Here is a 21,298-nt window from a genome sequence, read left to right on the forward strand (position 1 = left end):
TACATATCTTTGAAATGGAAGTTTTCCCTAAATTCAGTTTGCTCTGTTGGGCTCAGTTACAAGTATTTGGCTCTTTTCACTGAACCTCACATAATTTGCTGTTACATATGTATGACAGAGGTCTTGGGTAAGTGTCTTAGTTTCTCAGAGTGAAGTATAGGCTTGTTATCTTTATTGTAAATAATCTTCTCTAAACTCATGGTATTCTGAACAAATAGTGAGCCTCGTGCTTCTGGAATGCTGTAGAAGCTCTGTCTTTGTCTGAGCTGGCTGCTGCTCAACATCTGCAGCCCATGCCCACAAAATGTAAAGCCCAGAGTCCTTGCAGTTATATTAATGGGCATTTGAACTTAACCATTCATGTGAGTACCATGTAAATAACAGGAGTATCAGCAGGTACACTTAGTCAAGGAAGTGCTTATAGGGTTTATGCTGGAACTAGAGAGGGGAACATGATTACCTATTAAGGCTTTTGTCATTTAAAAGGAAATGTGGTTCTGCACAGCTTGCTTCTCTGTGCCCTCAGTGTGAGGATCCTACTACTTTCAGTGATGTCATGAAACAGTATTAAGATGCCTAAGATGCTAACCAGCAGAAAGGTAATTCAGCCAAAGAATATACAGCTTCCTTCCAGTTTTGTTCCCTGGAGGAGAAAGAGTAGGAGCACTACAGCACCAATTTAAATAATCTTAAGTTTTTGTGAAGCTGTGTCTGAAGTTTCCACATGTACTGTGTGATAAACCTCACAAGTCTTAGCTATTGCTCTAGAATAAATGTAATTCTTTACAGGCTTCTAGGGTACTGAAGTATTTCTAGCAAATATGAAGTGTAAATAAATAAGTTCTTGACCTCTGGTAGAACCTCCAAGCAAGCAAACAAACTCCTGACATTTCCTTTTTCTGTCCTTCACTTAAGCCATGGATCAAATCTTAACAGAAAAGATGACACCCTCCTCCTGCCCCTTTAATCAGCTTCCAGTGTTCATTAAGTGACTTTGTCCTAAACCTGTAATTTCAAGTATTTTCCTATTTTATTGATAGGCTTTTAAATCAAGAATTTTGAGTAGTCTTTCTGTTTTGGCACAAAGTGGCTAGGTTTTGAATAGGTGACTTCTCTGAAGTATCTGGAATGTGTTTAAAGTAAATAAAAGTTTTAAACTTCATTATAGTTTTCATCAATCATTATGCCTTATTCTTGTTTCAAAATCTCAAGTGTTTTAATGTTCAATTACTTCAATCTTTAGGAATGACAAAGATGGCCAAAATGATTGATGAGCGACAACAGGAATTAACTCATCAGGAACATAGGGTTATGCTGGTAAACTCCATGAATACAGTCAAGGAGCTATTGCCAGTACTTATTTCAGGTATGTTTTGCTTTGTTCTTTAATACCATTCTGAGTTACTGTAATCTATTGCAAGTAACTGTGCTTCTTGTATTAAAACTTCAATTACTTTGAGATGAAATGGTCCAAGCAAAAGGAAATGTTCCATATAAATACAGTAGAAGGTCAACTTGACCAATGATTGGTCTTGCATATACCTTTTTCTAATCTCTGGTATTTCCACAGCTATGAAGATTTTTGTAACCACAAAAAATTCTAAAAGCCAGGGAATAGAAGAGGCCTTGAAAAATCGCAATTTCACAGTAGAGAAAATGAGTGCTGAGATAAACGAAATAATTCGTGTATTGCAACTCACTTCCTGGGATGAAGATGCCTGGGCAAGCAAGGTATTTTCATATCAACATTTCTATGTAGAAGTCTAGTTTTTGTCTACTGTGTTTTACCCTTTTAAACTTGTGCTTCTGAGACCACTGAAATATGAAATATTTAGCTTTCTCTCAATAAGCAAAATTTAACTAGTGTGGCATGTGAAAGTAGTTCAATGGTTTACTGCAACTCAGTGGTGTAACAGAAGACAGATTTATTCGTGCTTTAGTTTCAGCATCATTAGGAAGTCCTGGAATATTGTATATTCCACTCAGAAGGATATTTTCCCTATCTATAATTACCCTACATAATAATTTTTGACATAGGATAGTTAGGTAAAAAAGTTACTGTTCATTCAGCTGGTCTCTTCCTTCTAGATCCTGCCAGAAAAAATAGAAAAGATCCTGCTGTTGTATTCCTTGTGCAAAAGGCTTGGAATGGAGAAATTTTAGTCAATTTTGGGGAATTCCTCCTTGAACACTTGCCCTGTTTCTCCCTGCCCCATTTTTAGTCTGGACATGAGAGTAAATTTCAGGTTTTTGTCTTATCTCAAAAAGAAATCTGTTAGATTGAAGAGGCTTTCTGGGTAAGTTTGATGCCTGTGAAAGTGGCTTATGGACAGGATTGGTTCTTACACCTCAGTGTTGAGCTGTGTGAGTGACTGCAACCACTTAACTTGGAGCTAATTGCTGCTCTGAAGTGATGCTGAAGTGTCTAGAAGACTGTAAAGCAGGTCTGACAGACAGAACCATAAGTGTTCTGGGCTTACAAATAAATGCAGCTGCATAACTGAAATTCCTGCCAAGTTATTTTTGAGTACTTGGAGGTAAATTGCTGAGGATACTTTTTTAAAGGTTAACAATATGAGCAACAAATAAGCATAAATGTCATGGAAAACTTACTGAGACCTGAAGCCAGACTGGTTAGTAAGCAGAGTCTAGCAGGAAATCTAACATTGATGTAACCAAGATATAAAATCACTTTGGCCTATGTTGTTTGGCACTTGACCCTTAGTTTGCCTCTTGATTTATTTGGTCACTATCACTTCCTTATTATGATTACTGTATGCATCTCTGTTTTTGTTGTCCTGTTTCTTACCCTTTTCTCACCTTTAGAAGGTAAGCTTTCTTCCACACCCTCCACCTCTACCTTGTACTAAACCCAAAAAAAGCATGTCTGTGGGATTTTGTGCTGTGTGTCGACTGTGTGCTGTGCAACTTCTCTGAGTGCCAGCTGTGGCACTGGCATTTATACTTATGGATATAAACACAGTTTTAAAAAGATCATAATAGCTCTGTCTAGCTGTGTGTAGCATTGGCTGTCACTGAGAATGGTAATTGCGAGCTGATCTGCATCAAGACTCTTTCTGAATCTGATTAGAGTTAGGGCAAGATTTTACAGCACATTCTTGCTGAATGCTTTTATGTTAATTTATGAGTCTCTCTAGTGACAAATAAAGGGTCCAGTCATGCAGGAATCAGCTTTCTGCATGGCCAGAAAGCTTTATTAAGTCAGGAATTTTGTCTCTTCCATAGTGTTTTACCCATAGCCTTCTTTCATTTCAGATGGTTCATGTTCTTTAGGTCTAGGCATAAAACTGCAGTCTTGCATGGGCACTTTTTCAATTCAGTTTTATTTTTTGATTTAAGCTTTCCTGTATTTTATGAAATATGGATACTATTTTATTTTACACAACAAATGTGGAAATTTTTGTGGTAAAGAAAAATGTCTATTGCAAGGACTTGGCAATTTTGGCTTAGGAAACTCTTATTCATACTGCTGGTGAGGCAGATTAATAAAGGATTTAATTAAGAAAACAGTTGGTGTATTAGCAGTATTTCCTAATGGAAAACATTGGTCATTATGCTTAATGCATAAATATGTTGTATGGATTAGTATAATCAAAGTATCATTCTGTTCTGAACTGAGAATTTTTTAATTGTATTTTGTTTTTGAATTAAGATATCCTAATGATTTGGAGCTGTAGCACTGGGTATTAATCAAAAAGTGATGACAAAGCATTTGAATTGAAAAATGCAGTGGGATGAAGAAGCAGAAACTAGTTTGCTAATAGCCACCTATCACAGACATTATCCTGTATTTGCACACATATCTAAGAATTCACTTGTTATTTTGCTAGGAGGGAGATGAAGGAGCTCTTTAGTTGTAGCTGAGGTCACTGTTGCATGCATTTTGTGCCTGGTGGTGAAAGAAAAGATTTTCCCCATGCTTTTCTGGAATAAAGTAAAGGTGTTTGGGGATGCCAAGCCTTGAATTTTTATCTGTATAGTGCATGCTATTGCTGATGTTGGACTTCATAAATAACTCAAGATATAATAATAAACATAAAATACCTTGAGTTATCACAATCTGTCTAGAGATAGTGGAGAATGAACAAGGTATGGAGCCAAAGTTGTAGGTTTTGTAGGAGTTGTAGCTGTAGGTAAACTATTTTGTTGGTCTTTCCGGACTCTGCACATTACTATTACTGGATTGCAATAATCTCTGTTTACACTGGATTTTAAAAATAGTATGGTGCTTTAGAACTGAAATACTATTCTTGGACTGAATTCTGGGGAAAAGAATTGTATCTATTTTTTCATTCATAGCTTTGAACTTTTTTCCTTGATTTTTTTGCTTTTCAGAGGAATTTAATTTTCTCTTGTGTATTGTTAGTGTTTATTTTAAAATGAATTTCAAGTAGTACTCAATCCAAACATCTTTCATTTCCATGGAATTGGAGGGAGTTAACAGTTGTAAGAAGCTGAGAGATCTCGAATGTCTTGCAGGATGGAACCCTGAATGGTGACTAAGCTATCTATCTTGCCAGAACATTGCCTTTGCCTATTTCCTCCAGCATTGCCTTCTTTGGTCATGAAATGCAGATATCCTTAGACTAGACCACTCTATTGAGTCAGAGCTTGTGTTTTACATCCAGCAAGGAATTGTGTAGGATTTATTTTGCTCTTTTGCATAGCAGAGCCAATACTACCTGCTCCCTGAATAAGCTCAAAATTCTTGGTAGTGGCAGAAATGATGCATGGAAGTGTATTCAATAATATTTGCTTTAGGAATTGGTTTGGAACAAATCCAGATTGCTCTTTTCCCTTCAGACAGTGTTGCCCTAGTTGTTTAATTTGATTAACTGAAATAAGTTTAACAAAATCAGCACTATTGCATTTTCAGAAGAGGTAATAAACTTCCTTTTGGTAACAGAGGAACTGTTGGCAGGGAGAGGAGGGAAAGAATAAATTTTTGCTGATGAAATTGTATAAGTTTTTTTTGTAAAAGAGCAGTAGTATTAAAAAAAAATCATTCTTGCAAACGATATTCCATTGGCAAATCCCAAAGAGTTACATTTTAAATATATTTAGCTGTTTAGGGGAGGAGTAAAATATTTCAACAGCTAGAGAAATTGGGACTGTGAAGACACTTTCAAGCAGTGAGACCTTGAGCAAGTTGCTGTGTTTTTTTTAGATGGAGTGTTTCTGCCTTTGTCTTCCTTCTTTCTTAATAGCCTGAATTGGTTGGTATGGCTGTACCTTTTGCTTGCCAGGTATCTGACACCAGACACAGCTCTGGCAGACACAAAAGTGCTGTACCAACAACCCTAGTTAAGGATGCATTCTAGTTTTCTGTTGCATTATTCAGCTCACTGCAATGAAAACTCCTGATCAGGCTATAGCTGAGAGGGATTCCTTGGGCTGTGTAGATGGGGAATTGGTGCTTTAAGAGCAGTTGTCTTGAAACACTTCAATTGCTACGCTAGGATTTTACCAGACTTTTTTCAATAGGAAAAGGGGACATATGCAGAGGAACACAGGATAGCCAGACTCACCCTGCAGAGCAATCCAGTTGTGTAACTCCATATGACAGGGCAGATGGATCCTGTTGCTGCTGGGGCAGTGCTGGCAATTACAAAATCATGAGTGCAAAATCTGCAGCACCTATGATTTTATCCTCAGATATTAGACCTCAGATTCAGAGGCTTCTGTATAATTCTGCTGAAACTGCAACTCTGCAGGCAGCTGAGACAACACAAAGCCTGTGAGAGTAAAAAGGGAGGGGCAAAGACAGTTTTCCCAACACTGCTTTTCTCCACCCACTCCTACCATTGCATTGGCACAATAAGAAACATCTGTTGCCTTTTTAAAAATTCAGTTAATTGTTTCAAATTATTTCTGGGCAGACAGGCCTGAAATAGCATTTCAAGCTAAAGTAGCTTCAGCCTGACATAAACAACAGAAAACAGTAACACCTACCTTCATAGGTAGTAAGATTTATATATACATTTGAATATTCAATGAATATTTGCCTGTCTCGTAGCATACATTGAATGCACAATTATTGAGCTATAGAGAAGATAACTTTTAAAATAATGTGTCCATCTTCCCACCCCTAGCTGCATATCTGACCTTTTGGAAGGTTTTTCAAACAGGTCCAAACTCAGTTTGGAGAGCCAGTTTCTAGATTTGGGACCCAGTCATCTAGGTGAAAATAATTCTGCTTTTGGTGCTCTCTCTCAGGCTGTGATTGAAGAGCCTTTAAAAATATTCAGCTACATTGCATGACATTTTACAGAATTGCTTGCTGAATTATATTATAGCACCTTATGAATAGCTGACAGACTAATATGCCTGAATAAAAATGCCAGAGTATTAGTGTTGTATGTTTGAGACTAAGCATGCAGAATGAACAACTCCACAAAATGTGGCATTTCTTTAGTGTTGTCAGGATAGCACATGCTATAGCAAGATACTGATCACTGATGGTAGTAGGCTTCTCTTCAAAAGCATTTGACATGGGCAGTGTGATTCAGATGCTACATGAGAGCCAGGCTTCTTTTTGTCATCTCTATACCATTCATGGGATCTTAGATGCATTTCAAATCACTTCCATGATATGTGTGGTAAAAAGCTATTTTGGCTTTTCCGCAACTTCTTACTTAGGTACATGTTACTGTTTTCATTGTCCTTCCATTTGTGTAAGATGGAAAACTTGTGGCCTCTAGTGGAGAGATGGCACATGAACAATGTGCAGACTGTGAATAGAAATCAGAACTGGGAGGTTGTTTCCTCTGCAGCCTGAGGCGTTGGATAGTAGTGGCATAATAGTGAAGGAAACAGCTTCTTTGATGATCCTGGCAGAGGAGTTCAGAGTTTTAAACAATCACCTGTAAATACATGTGTCTATCTCCAAGGACATTCAGCTCTATATCTGAGACTTTCAGAAATTAGCTGGTAGTCTTACTTCTCTGTAAACAGTAACTGTTTGACTTTAAGCAGCAGAGCAGGTGAGAAATGCAGATGTGCAGCCTCTTATGTGAAGTAAGTAGTAAGATTCACTGGCCAGTTACCAGATATTGATACTCCAATTACATCACAACTCTTCTATGTGCCCTGATGTAAAATGGAACTAACTCCAAGATGTGTGCTTATTAGAGCTCCAACTTTGGAAATTAAAGCACTAGTGAATAAAGAAATAGAAAAACCACTAAAATTGCATGCATAATTTTTGCATTTTGAGTGAAATGAAAATGTCTGTTCTAACTGGAAAGAAGCAATTTTGACCTGTTAGTTTGAAAATGGGTTTTGAGCTGCTTATACGAATGGGTTTTTATAAGTAGACTCTGCTTTATAGAACCTTTGTCAGCTTTGGTTGCAATGATTATTTGTGCTTTGATATTTTTGTTTTGAGTATCATTTTGCTGGTTTCTCTTTTGTAAAGGACACTGAAGCCATGAAAAGAGCTTTAGCCTTAATAGATTCAAAGATGAATCAGGCAAAAGGTTGGCTGAGAGATCCAAATGCACCTCCAGGTAATATTTAATCACAAACAACAGCATAAAGTATTTTGATTTTTGAAGGTCTCATTATTTCTGTTGTTTAAGACAAATTTGTCTTTAAGCATTAATAACCCTTACATAGTGGATCATTCTGAAGGTGCCTGTATTTATTCCTTTCTTTAGATACTGGGAATTTAACAAGTTGTGTCTAATGACCTAGAAGGTTTTGCTTCTTCTAAATGGTCTAAAATATATGTATTCTGTGGAACATAGATGTTCTTAATTTGCATTCCAGCAGTATACCCAAAAAGTTGGGAATTGAACAGTACTTAATTGTAGCCATGGCTAATATTTAAAATCCCTTCTTTTGTATTTTCAAATTTTCATAACTTGAGATTTCCCTAACAGAATCTCTTTAAGTGTTTTTCTTTCAGTCTTGACATAAAATGTTTAGTATGAGTATCTGCCATAAATATGCCTAATTGCAATCACCTTTACTTATATAAGGGGTTTGTTTACCTTTGTGTCTTTCAAGTAAACAAAACTCAATAGAGGCCTGTTCCATTTGGATGTTGAAAGACCGTATTAAATGGACTTCCTCTGAAATCAAAGCCAAACTAATACAGTTGTAAAAGTTGGATGTGAATTGTTGTTTTTTGGTGTATATCTCCCTTTTTGTTAAATGTGCTTTCCCAGCTGAACCTAATGCAGTTCACGTGACATGGTGATATCAGGAGTTTTCTCATACATGTCACAGAATGTCTTGTTTGCTGTACTGACTGACCCTGTGCCTCAGGGGATGCTGGTGAGCAGGCCATAAGGCAGATCCTTGATGAAGCTGGCAAAGCAGGAGAGCTGTGTGCGGGCAAAGAGCGCAGAGAGATCCTGGGCACGTGCAAAACCCTGGGCCAGATGACAGATCAGCTGGCTGACCTCCGGGCCAGGTAAAGCTCTACTTGGGCTGGGCGCTTCCCAAGTGCTATTGAAATGTTTTCTCTGCAGTTGTCACTTCCTAACCTGTAAAAAAGCAGGCCAGAACTGTATTTTGCCTTTTTTACTTCAATTTCTTCTTTTCTGATGAGAATATGTTTTAATAGGAGAAATGTTAATTACATAATATGATGATTAGAATTGCTCAAGTAGATAATTCTGACTTTGCTTGCTAACACGTAACTTTCCTCCAAATTAGGCAGAAAGGAAATTTTAAACTCTCCTCTTAAGTCTGTTCTCCAAAGAGGATATACTCCAATTACTGTAAGATACATGGATATTCTTCTTTTTAGGTGTTTTTTGGGATGTTAGATCACATGTGGTTGTTGTTGTTTATCCTTCACTGGCAAATTCTATTGAACTTTGTGTGTCACATGATTGAGGCAGCTAAGACATTTTATTTTCATAGTTCTTTTTTTAATTTACTTGCTGTCATCACTTAGATGTAGGAAGACTTTAACTCCTGCAGATTTTGACTCTCTGCAACAGTCTGTAAATGAGAGAAAAGGGGCCTTGTCCTGGGTACTTTAACTGTATCCTTAAATAGCTTTACTTTTTGACTCTTAAAAAATGCTTATTCCTCTGAGACTGCTAAAGGTCACATTCTGGAATAGAGAAAATATGTTCTTAGTTTTTATCTCTACTTCTGTTACTCACTTTTTTTTGTTTCCCTAAGGAGGAAACCAAATCTGATTAAGTTCTATATCTTTTGGAATAAATGCTGGGAATAAGCGTAAACAGGTTTTGTTGCTCCTTGACTTAGAAAATAGCTTTAGTCAGTCCTGAACTGAACCTGTGGTGCTCTTTTTGTCTCGGGCAGAGGACAGGGTGCCACACCCATGGCCATGCAGAAAGCCCAGCAGGTGTCCCAGGGGCTGGACCTGCTCACTGCCAAGGTGGAGAATGCAGCCCGCAAGCTGGAGGCCATGACCAACTCCAAGCAGGCAATTGCTAAGAAGATTGATGCTGCTCAGGTACCACCAGTGATTAGTAAATCCTTCAGAACGTTGCTACTCTCACAGCTGTTATACTGAACTACTGTAGTTGTTTCCAAACAAAACACAGTTACTTGACAGGAAGAACATAGAGGGGATACTTGCTTTAACAAAGAAAAATCTTAAATTTAGTGATTTACAGCATATGGTGAGTTTTGCTTCAGTTGATCTTTTTGGGTAACTTACTTGGCATTGCTAAAAATTTCAAGGTTATTAAATTAAAATGATGGAATACCCTAAGTTTGCATATAAATGAATCTTATTAAAGAAAAGAATAGAGGAGTTTTAGATTGAACAGACTTATTTGTGGATAAAACCAGAGCCCTTTCTTTGGCCTCTGTTTTGGGAGTGGAGTTTGGGATTTAGAACTGTATGTTAATGACAGAAAAGAAATTATATTAATGAAACTACATTTTCTTTCAATTGATCCTTTATTTTTTTTACTCTTAATATCCCTCAATGGTCAGTCTCTTACCCAGTGATGATTATGATTATCATCAAGTAATACACCTTATCTAAATGTGTATATGTGTCTATTATCAATAGATAAAGATACATTAATATTATATATTCATCAAATGAAATGGTAATGGGACTTTATAGGAAGAGCTCTGTGTACCACCCTGGGCTCAAGAGCATGTTTTCATTTTTTTTCTGAAAGTCACATCATCAGTTTCTAAAGGCAGTGATTCAATTTTACTTCTAAAATATTGTTGGCAAATATTGAGGGGAGAGAGAGAATGTAAAATCTTTGGGTAGATTTAATCTAATTTGACTTTTTTTTCAAAACAGAAAAACTATGAAGCAGTAGAATAAACTTTTGAAAGCTCTATTGGTATTTTCTTTCCCTATAAAATCATGTATAGAATAAACATTACTTTTTGTCTTCACTTGAACACCATTCTTTCTGTTAAGAATTGGCTTGCAGATCCTAATGGGGGCACTGAAGGGGAGGAGCATATTCGGGGAATTATGGCTGAGGCAAGGAAAGTTGCAGAAATGTGTGAGGAGCCTAAAGAGAGAGATGACATCCTTCGTTCCTTGGGGGAGATATCTGCTTTGACAGCCAAGCTGTCAGATCTGCGACGACAGTAAGTGTTTGTTTCATCACCATTGATTTAGAATGACTTTCCTGTGCAGCTCCTAATGCTGAGCAAGATCAGAATATTGATCATTAAAATAAACCCTTTTAAGTTATTCAGCCTAGTGATTTCTATCTCAAAGCCTAGCTTGCACTAGCTTCCTTAAGACAAAGGTAACCAGACATGTATTACGTGGAAGTATTTTCTTTCTATTGCCTATGGAATATTTGAGAAGGAAACTGCAGCCAAAAGTGAGCTTGTTTGTACTGTTGAAACAACAAGGTAAAAGGAAATATAAGTTTGTTTATGCAGATGGGTGTTATGACTGGTTTTTGCTAAGCACTTTACTAAATATCAAAGTGGAATATCTACCACTTCCATCATGGTCAGTGTTCTGTGCTGTAACTGCAAACTATACAAAAGCTGAGCCTTTCAGAAATTCTATTGCTGTATCAGTTTTGCAAAGAGGCTGCTTGAGAATGGAAGAGGAGAAAGAAACTGTTATTGTACAAATTGTCATCTTCACCTAAGGCTGGTTGCAATATAGCAATAGATGTTTTTCTTGCTTCATTAGTTAGATGCTTTAATCAAGTTTTTATTGAACTTTAGCTGCTGTAGGTCTTAATGTGCTACCTTTTGTCAGGTTTGTATATAGCCTTTGCTCTGTGGCTGCTTACTCTTCTGCTTGTAATCTGTATGGCATGATTGCAGTTCCTCATAAGACAGCCATGGAAATGGGAAATCAATTCTTACACCAGCATTGGCAATGCCAGTCTATGCCTTCCCCCACCTCAGTGCTGTGCTCAACATATGTAAAGTCCAGGTACCACAGCAGAGGATTGCTCCTCAGAGTCTCAACCCAAGGGTCAAATTCAACCTTATTTAAAAATACTGAGATCTTTTTATTGTGTGTCTTCCTGCTGAACTTGAGATCATCTGTAAATGATCTTTCTATGACTACACTGTTTTTTTTTTTTATTTTTAAATCCTTAGTGGGAAAGGTGACTCTCCTGAGGCCCGTGCTTTGGCTAAGCAAATAGCTACATCACTTCAGAATTTACAGTCCAAAACAAACAGGGCTGTAGCAAATACAAGGCCAGTTAAAGCAGCTGTCCATTTGGAGGGCAAGATTGAACAAGCTCAGAGGTGGATAGACAATCCCACTGTTGCTGATAGGGGAGTAGGTAAGTGTTTCCTCTATGATTTCCCCCCCCAGGTTTAGAATCAAACCCGTCACCAGTTTTTGTGGTGGAGACTACTGCTCCTGAGATGCTGAGGATGCATTGAATCTTCACTGGTGTGGAGACTTAGAGCTAAGTCCTGACTGCAATTATGCTGGCCCGTGATTCTCTTTGTCTTCTTTCCTAAAGAATGGAAGAACATGTGCTGTAGAGAAAACAAACTTAAGATTGCTCCTTGCTTTCCTTATTATGCAAATATTGTATCTCAAATTTGAATTTATACCTACTCCTGCAAATTGAGTAATTAAGTCCTTCTGAGAAGAGAAAAACACTCATAAACCTGACCTAGAAGTATCACTTCTTGTATGGTTTCTGGGTTATCTGAGGAGAATGCTAACAATTAAAGAGAAAGGGGATCTGATAATCTCATTTTACACTCGATGAGCATATAACTCTGGTTCAGGAGTTGCTGGCACTTGGCAGTATACTCATAAGAAAAGTAAATTAAGAATATAAAAGATGCCAGCAGTGCTGAGTGATTCTTGGATAGTCTGATGCTGTCACAACTTCCTAGGTAATTTAAAGCTTGATCACAAACTTGGATTACTTATGGGTTAGCATTAGTTTAAAATTATTCTTCAGTAGGTCTTTGGAGTTAAGACATGATGAGTTCTTTTAAAAGAATACTGCTATTGTATTATTGAAAGAACGGAGAATTACATTCTTGTGAATGAGCAGGAAGCATCTGTGAGTGAATGAAGGAAATTACCCATGCTAAAAATAATTTTTTTTTATGGAAAAGCTTTTGACACACTGTGGAGGCTTTGTAAGGTGTTCCCTACCCCCACTGTCCCTTGCAATCCAGACTACTTGACACTTCTTACTTATGGCTTCTGGAATTCTGGGAGAGGGCATTTGGCTTTTTAAGTTGTGTTTCTACTTGTCTTTTCTTTCCCTCTTGCTGCTCATCTTCTATTGAGGGGATGAATTGCAGTATTTGAAATTTGTAAGTGCTCCATTGGTTTCAACAGATTAGTTATGTGGAAATACCTGACAGCTGCCATGGTTATTTTTTGTCAGACCATTCTAATTAAAAAGGATGTATCTCTAGCCAGAGTTGCTGAATTAAGCAAAAAAAAACTGGAGACAGTTGAATTCCTCTGTGGTTTTGAACTGTAATTAAGTGATAAACTGCACAAGATCTTCTCTACCACCTAGGGGAGTGTTGTTAAAAACGCAGGAATTGTGATGTGTGCACGTAGGCCTGCGGTGCTTGCTGGTGGCTCTGGTGTTTGTCCCCCTGTGTGTCACTGCCCTGTCCCTGTCCCCTGCAGGCCAGGCAGCCATCCGGGGGCTGGTTGCCGAAGGCCGGCGCTTGGCCAACGTCATGATGGGCCCGTACCGGCAGGAGCTGCTGGCCAAGTGTGACCGCGTGGAGCAGCTCTCGGCCCAGCTGGCCGAGCTGGCTGCCCGCGGCGAGGGCGAGTCCCCGCAGGCCAGGGCCGTTGCTGCTCAGCTCCAGGACTCGCTCAAGGTAAGGACCTGCTCTGGGCAGGCAGGCACTGCAACCCCTCGCTCCTCTGCCAGCCCTGTGTGCGTGAGGCCTCCATAGAAACAACAGTGCAGCTACACACCTGCTGCTTTAGCTGGGTGGCTAAAGCAGACTTTCTAAAAAGGGCTTGTTATTGTGCCATGGGGGTTAATTTCAGATGAACAGTTTAGAAGGAAAATTTAAGTCTGTCTTAAAAAAAAATAGTACGCCAGCATTGCAGATTTGAGGGGCAAGGTGTCAAATAATGCTGTTCATTCATAGGACTGTGATTTGTATAATACCATGGCCTCCAAGTTTTAGGAGCAGGGCTGCCAGCAGCATGGAGCCGGCAATGGGGGCATCTACGTGGGCTTTAGGCAGTCATAGGTGTAGGCTCTACAGGGGGGCTTTGACTATGACGGCTGGGAGGAGAGCTAGGCTTGAGATTAGGCCTGATCAAGAAGAGTTTAATGTAGGGTGTGAAATGTAGGTGTAGAGTTTAATGTAGACTGCTTCAAGGAGTGGTATGTAAGCTGTGTATATTGCAAATTATGTAAAAGGTGATTAATTGGTCATACTTCTAAGGTAATTTTATCTTAATATCTGCCATTGGAACAGGCATTTTTTTGCAAGAGAAGGTTTTATGGGATTTGAACCTTTACAACTTAATATCCCTCTATCATATGCTAATAATTTTCCACTTTTTTAAGGATCTTAAAGCACGAATGCAAGAAGCAATGACCCAGGAAGTTTCTGATGTTTTTAGTGACACCACAACTCCTATTAAATTGTTAGCTGTAGCAGCCACTGCTCCCTCTGATGCTCCCAACAGAGATGAGGCAAGTATACCCAGGTGGTCTTTTCTTTCCATATAAAGCTTCAGTTATTGTTTAATTTTACCTGAATTGGTATTTTGAAAAATAAATCAGTGCTCTGAAAAATGAATTGGTAATTTTTCTCAAGTTTGTGGTACATGCTTAATAATTCTGACAACATAAAGATTACTGTGCAAACCTCTCCAGACTCCTGGAGACTGTGAGTTGTATAACCCAGGAAACAGTGTTGTCCCTGACTTCATAAATGGCAAAAATGTTTCCCCATGTTGCTGGTACCACATTGCAAAATTTTTGTACAAAAATCCCTAACACACTAGTTGGTGGATTTTTATATCCCAGCATTACATAAGCTGATTACAATAGTCAAATTCATGCCAGAATTAATCAACAGACTAAATCTGTTCTCTAGCTGGATATTGTTTTCTGTACTTGAAAGCCACTGGCTGCACATGAAGTACCTAAAATGCAGTGTCTGGCAGTTCTATTTGGTTATTCTGGCTTTTGGCTACATGATCAAAATAATTCCCAAGGCCTTGGAGAATTCAGCTTTATGGCAGGATAGCTTTTTGTCCAACTACTCTGTTTCTTGAATATCTAAGCACTGTAAAAGGAGGCAGTTTTTTTCCAGTGTCAATTTTTAGTGTAAACCCCCTTATTTATCTTTCAAATATAGTTACTTTTGTATTATGGGTTTGAAGGTGAATCTCTGAGCTAAAATAGTTTTAATAGAGTATTTCTTGCAGCAGTAGTCATCAGGAATTACTGAACTTGATACCTTGAAGCTATAAAGTGCATAGCCATCTCCTTAGTTGTCCCATTGAGTTAGTAAAGAAGAAAGTCTGGTAATGTAAAGATTAAAAAAACCAAATGCCTTCAAAGCTTTTGTGTCCTTTTGCATCCTCTCAGGATGAGTTAAGTGGGGATGTTACGAAGGTGTTTCTGACACTTTGAAGAAATTATTTGCTCTGTTAGGGAGGTTAGGGCTTTTTAAAATGTTTTTTTCTCTTTTGACAACTAGGTATTTGATGAAAGAGCAGCAAACTTTGAAAACCATGCTGCTAAACTGGGAGCTACAGCAGAAAAAGCAGCTGCAGTTGGAACTGCCAATAAAACTACTGTGGAGGGCATTCAGGCAACAGTGAAATCAGCAAGGGAACTCACCCCACAGGTGGGTTTGAAGGGCTGGGTTTGAAGGGTTGTTAAAAGGACTGGGGATGACTTCTGGGGAATATTCCTTATGCTTCTGTTCTCAAAGAGAATGTTGTTGATTGATGCTTGTTAATACCAACAAAGAACATAATGCTGACACTCTTAAAAGGGGAATGGCAAATATTTCTATACATGATACTAAAAGTAGAACAAAAGATAAATGACACATTTTATTTTTCAACACTTGGACAGAAGTGTCTGTGACTTACACTTGAAACCAAATGATTTTGAGGCTTAGTAAAATATGTAAGGGGAAAGATGCTCCTTTTTTATTCCAAAATAAATTTCTATCTAAATGTTGGTAGTGTAATAAGTATTGTACTTTAGTGTTTTTAAGAGTTGTTTATAAGAAATTAGTACATAATTGAAGTTCCAGAAAAAAGTATTTATGCCAGCTAATTTCAAAGTATGGTAGATCTTCAAGGAGCTAGATACTAGAATTAATGAACTAGGTTTTCAAATGTGGAGCTACACATCTGGTCCTGAAAAAACAAGAGCATTTTCAAGAATGTGCATAATGTTGATGTGTACTGATAATTAAAAATGTCTTCTGTTTGCAGGTAGTATCAGCAGCTCGTATCCTCTTGAGAAATCCTGGAAATCAAGCTGCTTATGAACATTTTGAGACCATGAAAAACCAGTGGATTGATAATGTAGAGAAAATGACAGGTAAAGTAGGAATTTTTGTTGAAGATCCTACCTGTGGCTAACTAGCTTGTATAGATTTTTCTCCATGCTGTTTGGATTGATGAAACATGCTAAGAATAATGATTGATTAAAAATAAATTAAGAGAAGTGGGAATGTGCTCTCTCACCCCAGGAATATGTATATGTTACAGAATATACAAAATAGCTGGCTTCTTATCTGCTGATACTGAGCTGGAGAGGAGCGAATTCTGCTTTAGTTCTTTTTTGGGAAAATCAGAATACCATCATTTTTTATTGCAGTTGCTACTCTAGCAGTATATCACTGTGACAACTTGAGGTTTTCTTCTGTATAATCTTGGCATGTTGAAATAGGACAGATAATTAAGTGAAGGAAAGGAAATATGTTGAAAATATTGTAACAGCTCAATGAATACAGAGAATAAGACAAAGCTACTGCTCCTGCTGAGGTACTGAAATGTTTCAGTCCTTCCCAAGTGTAGATCCTTTGCACTGACCTGCTGAACAGCTGACTGTACTATCTCCTCCTTCATCTCAGTAATTAAATCCTTGGTATTTTAAATCTCACTGCCTTGTCACTATGAATCACCCCTATGTAAAAAGCACAGCAAGAGGGATATTTCCTTTGGAATGAATGGGAGAGTACAAAAAGTACTGAATATGCTTAAAGAAATTTGGTGTGAAGAAAGAATCTCTGCTGCATATTCTGTGTAAGATAATTCTTGACTGAAACAACATTCCATGGTAGAGGAGTAAGAGCTTGGGATGTCATTACCAAGCTTACCGTGGTAACTGTCACAGAGGTACAACAGAATCACGAGTTAAACTGCAGTAGTACTTTGGTCTGATTTCCATGCCCTCTTCTACTCTTCCCCTGACCCCAGTGTTAAAATACTTTTCTGGTTTTGAACTATCTCTGGAGTACCAAATATCCCTTTGCACAGATGAAACTAGAATATTAATGTATTGAACTTTTATTCTAGGGCTGGTGGATGAAGCCATTGATACTAAATCTCTGTTGGATGCATCAGAAGAGGCCATTAAGAAGGACCTGGACAAATGTAAAGTTGCAATGGCCAACATGCAGCCTCAGATGCTGGTAGCTGGTGCCACCAGCATTGCCAGGCGAGCAAACCGCATCCTGCTGGTCGCAAAGCGGGAGGTGGAAAATTCCGAAGACCCCAAATTTCGGGAGGCTGTTAAAGCAGCCTCTGATGAGCTGAGCAAAACTATATCACCCATGGTAATGGATGCTAAAGCTGTGGCAGGCAACATTTCTGATCCTGGTAAGGGTTGTCAGCTAATTTAAAATGGGCTTTTTATTGACTGGAGATGATGTGAAGTAGTGCTCATTTTTTTTATACAGCTGTGTATCTCCTTTTATGTAAATATGGTGTACAGTTACATCTCAGAATGATGAAATCAAGCTCACACCATTAACTGCTGCATCCTGCTGTTCTAAAATGCAATCAAAGGCCTTTGGCATATTCAAGGGGAAAAGGATTCAGCATTCTAATATGTTGTGCAATTTCATGTTCTTAATTAGAAGCATTTGTTGCTAGTTTTAAGTAATACTACTTTATAGCAGAAAATACTATGTAGTTTTTTTGATTCTAAAAGTTGTTCAGGGAATTACTTTGGCTATTGATAGTGATTATTATTCAGCCAAGGCTTTATTGTATGCATGTTGCATGTGACACTAACATTTCAAGCATGCCGGTCTGCTGTAAACAATTTGGTAGTTTCTAAATACATATGTAAGTGTACTTGGCACAGTACATTGGAGAAGTAATTTTTGGGGGTGTAGTGTTCTAAGTATTACCAAGTTCTATTAAATTGGTATTAAACTGGTATTGGAATTTTTGTTCAGGTTTGCAGAAGAGTTTCTTGGATTCTGGCTACAAAATTCTGGGAGCTGTGGCCAAAGTCAGAGAAGCCTTCCAGCCTCAGGAACCAGATTTTCCTCCTCCTCCTCCTGACCTTGAGCACCTTCATGTAAGTGTAGGTAGTTGGTAATAAAATAGACAATTGTCATTGATGTGTGGATTACACTGAAATTACTTAAGTATATTATTCTTCCTTAGAAATAAAAGGTATTGTCTGGTCAGCCATGCATACAAGTAGCCTCAAGTCTAAAAAATATCAATCCAGCTTTCAAAGGAAAGTTTAAAACATGGTATTTTCTTTAAGAGGAAGCACTTGGAAAACAGGAAAAAGACCTGAGGTCATGCAGTCGTGTCCTGCCATGACACCATTGTTTGCTCAGTCTTTGCTCTGTTTCATTGCTCTCAATAAGATGTTTGCCTCCCTCAGCTGACTGATGAGCTCGCTCCTCCGAAACCACCACTGCCAGAGGGGGAGGTTCCCCCGCCCAGGCCACCACCACCTGAAGAAAAGGATGAAGAGTTCCCAGAGCAAAAGGCAGGAGAAGCAATCAATCAGCCCATGATGATGGCAGCAAGGCAGTTGCATGATGAAGCCCGGAAATGGTCCAGCAAGGTAGGAAACTGTTCTAAGTGTTTTGTGCTAAAAGGATTCTCTTTTTGTTTTCAGGATCAGTGTGTCTCATCTTAAGAGACAGTGTCTTTCACAGACTAAATAGTAAAAACACTGATGTAGGAGGAATTAGAAACCCTTTCAAGATCAGAGTGAACAAGGGTCAGTCAGGCAATACTTAGGATTGCTAGACTGCTTTATTAACATAGTCCTGGGAACACAAATATGCTCTGTATGCCAAGCTGCTTGTGATTCTTGGTGCTGGTATTGCCTAGAGAGTCACTAATAGTCATGCTTGTGCAGGCTGACAAGCTGATTACTATATTTAATTGACTTTGAAAAATCTGTGTGCAAAAGTCCATATGGATTTTGCAGATGCCAGCTGCAGAAATCGGGAACTGGTTTGTCTTAATTCTGGAGGAAGCTACAAGGTACTTTGCTGTTAATCAGATGCATTTATGATGGGGAAAATGACCACATATTGGTAGCCTGGTCTCACTCTTTTTTTGGAGTGAGTCACGTTTTCCTGTTAAGGCTGAAAACCTGAATTTCCCTCCCATTTCAGTGCTATGAAGAAGAGTGAATTTGCTGGTCTCATAAATGCTGATATCACTTTGTTTTGCTTTTCTTTTCTCCCTCCTTCCCCCAAGAGCTACATTTTTTTCTCTGGCAGAAGTTGAGTGCTGAGAAGGCACTTCAGATGTTTAGGCTTCTCTGCAAGTGTAAGTTTAAGGGACAGAATTTGGCTTTTTTAATCTCTCCCTTTTTCTGCACTAAATTAGATGGTGAGTAAGGAGATAAATTTGAATAGCTTACAGAATCAACTTCAGTGCTTTGGGCTAAAGGGACATCTGTTTTGGAAGCAAAGATAAAACAAAAAAAGTTTCTGCAAAACTCTTTGGGTGTCTCTTATCTAAAATCCAAAGCTCTATTTCCCCCATACTTCTAGATATACCAAGCATTTTTTTATATTACTAAAGAGACAGTACTGGAATGTATTAGTGATCTCAGAAGGTAATTTTGAGGCTAAAAGCTTTAATTTCAGTTTCCTAAAAGTGTTTTGATGTTGGAATCCCAGAACTGATCCCTGTTGGAATCCCTGAATTTAACAATACAGAGTAGGTAACAAAATGCTTTTACCATATATACTATATATATGCATATATACTATATGCATTCTACATTAAATAGTGCAGAGCCAAGCAGCAGACCTTAAAACTCCTTGCTGATTTTGAAAGATCTCCAAGCTCAGTGACTTAAGATTATAAAACACTGTATTCATTGCTTTCATTTGAGACTAACAAACCAATAAGTCAGCCTGCCAATTGTCCTTCTAATTCTTTTTAAGCAGTATCATTTTAGCAATAGGAGCTCAGTTATTCTCACAGTCTGTTTTGGGGGAAGAAGTTTTAAAAACACTTCTGTAGTCTCTGAACTCACTTGATTGGTTGGAAGAGGGATTGATGGACAGTGCTACTGAGGAATATGGGCTAGCCCTGGAAAAACAGAACTATAAGGTCTTGCTTATATGAAGTCCCAACAGACTGTGTGTCAACTGTCTTTTGCCTTTTTGCTGATCACTGTCTACTGGTATTTTACCTCTAGTAAAGTGGGGGAGGTGGGTGAACAAGTACTTAATCTTTAAAATATGTTGATAACATTGTTCATTCTTCTAAGAATGAATATCTGTTTTTTTTTTTTCCTTCTTTACAAAAGCTGTTTTTCACTGAGTGAGTTCTAAGTTTTCATGTGCTCCATTTTTCTCATGGAACACCAGCTGCACAATGTCTACTGCTTTAATTTCCCTGGCTCCCCCCTCATTTGGATAAATCAGAAAATGAGGGATATTTGGATACTTTTCATTAGATTAAGACTTATATAAAAGCTGCCTTTGAAGGCAAGTTGATTTGGCCTTACAAATCAACAAATCACAATCCAAAATTCCTGTATGTTGTTGTTGACCAAGACCTTTTTTTTTTCCTATAAAAGACTATCTCTAAGCAAAACACAGTTGCAAATGCACAGTTTTTGGTAAGGGTACCTTTACTTTTATCACACTTGGCTTTAGTTGAAGAAATACAGTTAACTTGTAGACTACTTTTGTATTGAAATATTGCTGTCTTATTAATGCCTATATTGTTATAACTCTCACCTCTTCCTTGAGAACATCTCTAATGTAATTCACTTGAAACCCCTTTCTTTTTTTTCTTTTTGAAGGTAATGGATACAACATACTGTGGCAAAATAGTATCATATGCTTCATAATCCTCTTTTTTTAATTAATTCCATTTCAATCTTCTTTAAGAACTGTCAAATTCACAGTATTCATGGCATTCAACATCACCTCTTCTATTTCAAACCCTGCGTTGCTCTTTTACATGTTCTGTGTGGTACCTCAGTATTTGCTTCTACAGTGTCTTCCATCCCATCTCTTTTTACTCTACAGCAAGCAATGTCAGTGGCTTTTCTGCTGGTATCTGCTCTTATCACACATATGAATGGGCTTCCATACAAAGCTTTGTATCTGCACAAATACCACAGTCATCTGCTGCTGTGCCTGCTCCTGTGCAGTCAGAACAGCTTCCATTGAGACAGAAAAGCCATTCATTTCATTGTTGACCTGCCAGTAAAATGTTGTTCTGTGGGTCAGCCTCTGTCTACAGAAGCTGAATGCTCAGATGGAAAATGTTGCTGCATATCTGAATTGTAACTTTTTAATATTTTTGGTAACTTTGGTTCACAGGTGAACTGTTGGTTTTCTTCTGCTAATTTTATATTCCTTCCCCTCCTTCCCTTGACCTGATCCTAGAGCTGCC

The 21,298-nt window shown here is 38.1% G+C and overlaps 1 protein-coding gene across 2 annotated transcripts in view; it reads left to right on the top strand.

Moving 5' to 3' along the window:
* Positions 1-21,298, top strand: part of VCL (vinculin) — a 55,561-nt gene that overhangs the window by 27,622 nt on the left and 6,641 nt on the right. For both annotated transcript variants that reach the window (XM_066555082.1, XM_066555081.1), the window contains exons 5-18: positions 1,244-1,366; positions 1,571-1,731; positions 7,439-7,529; positions 8,293-8,440; positions 9,307-9,460; positions 10,397-10,572; positions 11,557-11,747; positions 13,079-13,278; positions 13,986-14,114; positions 15,130-15,279; positions 15,881-15,989; positions 16,970-17,272; positions 17,857-17,981; positions 18,300-18,485. In XM_066555082.1, coding sequence (XP_066411179.1) covers positions 1,244-1,366; positions 1,571-1,731; positions 7,439-7,529; positions 8,293-8,440; positions 9,307-9,460; positions 10,397-10,572; positions 11,557-11,747; positions 13,079-13,278; positions 13,986-14,114; positions 15,130-15,279; positions 15,881-15,989; positions 16,970-17,272; positions 17,857-17,981; positions 18,300-18,485 — 2,246 coding nt within the window. The remainder of the gene's footprint in view (positions 1-1,243; positions 1,367-1,570; positions 1,732-7,438; positions 7,530-8,292; positions 8,441-9,306; positions 9,461-10,396; positions 10,573-11,556; positions 11,748-13,078; positions 13,279-13,985; positions 14,115-15,129; positions 15,280-15,880; positions 15,990-16,969; positions 17,273-17,856; positions 17,982-18,299; positions 18,486-21,298) is intronic.

The sequence above is a fragment of the Molothrus aeneus genome, chromosome 8, assembly GCF_037042795.1.
Source record: "Molothrus aeneus isolate 106 chromosome 8, BPBGC_Maene_1.0, whole genome shotgun sequence".
Taxonomy (NCBI): Eukaryota; Metazoa; Chordata; class Aves; order Passeriformes; family Icteridae; genus Molothrus; species Molothrus aeneus.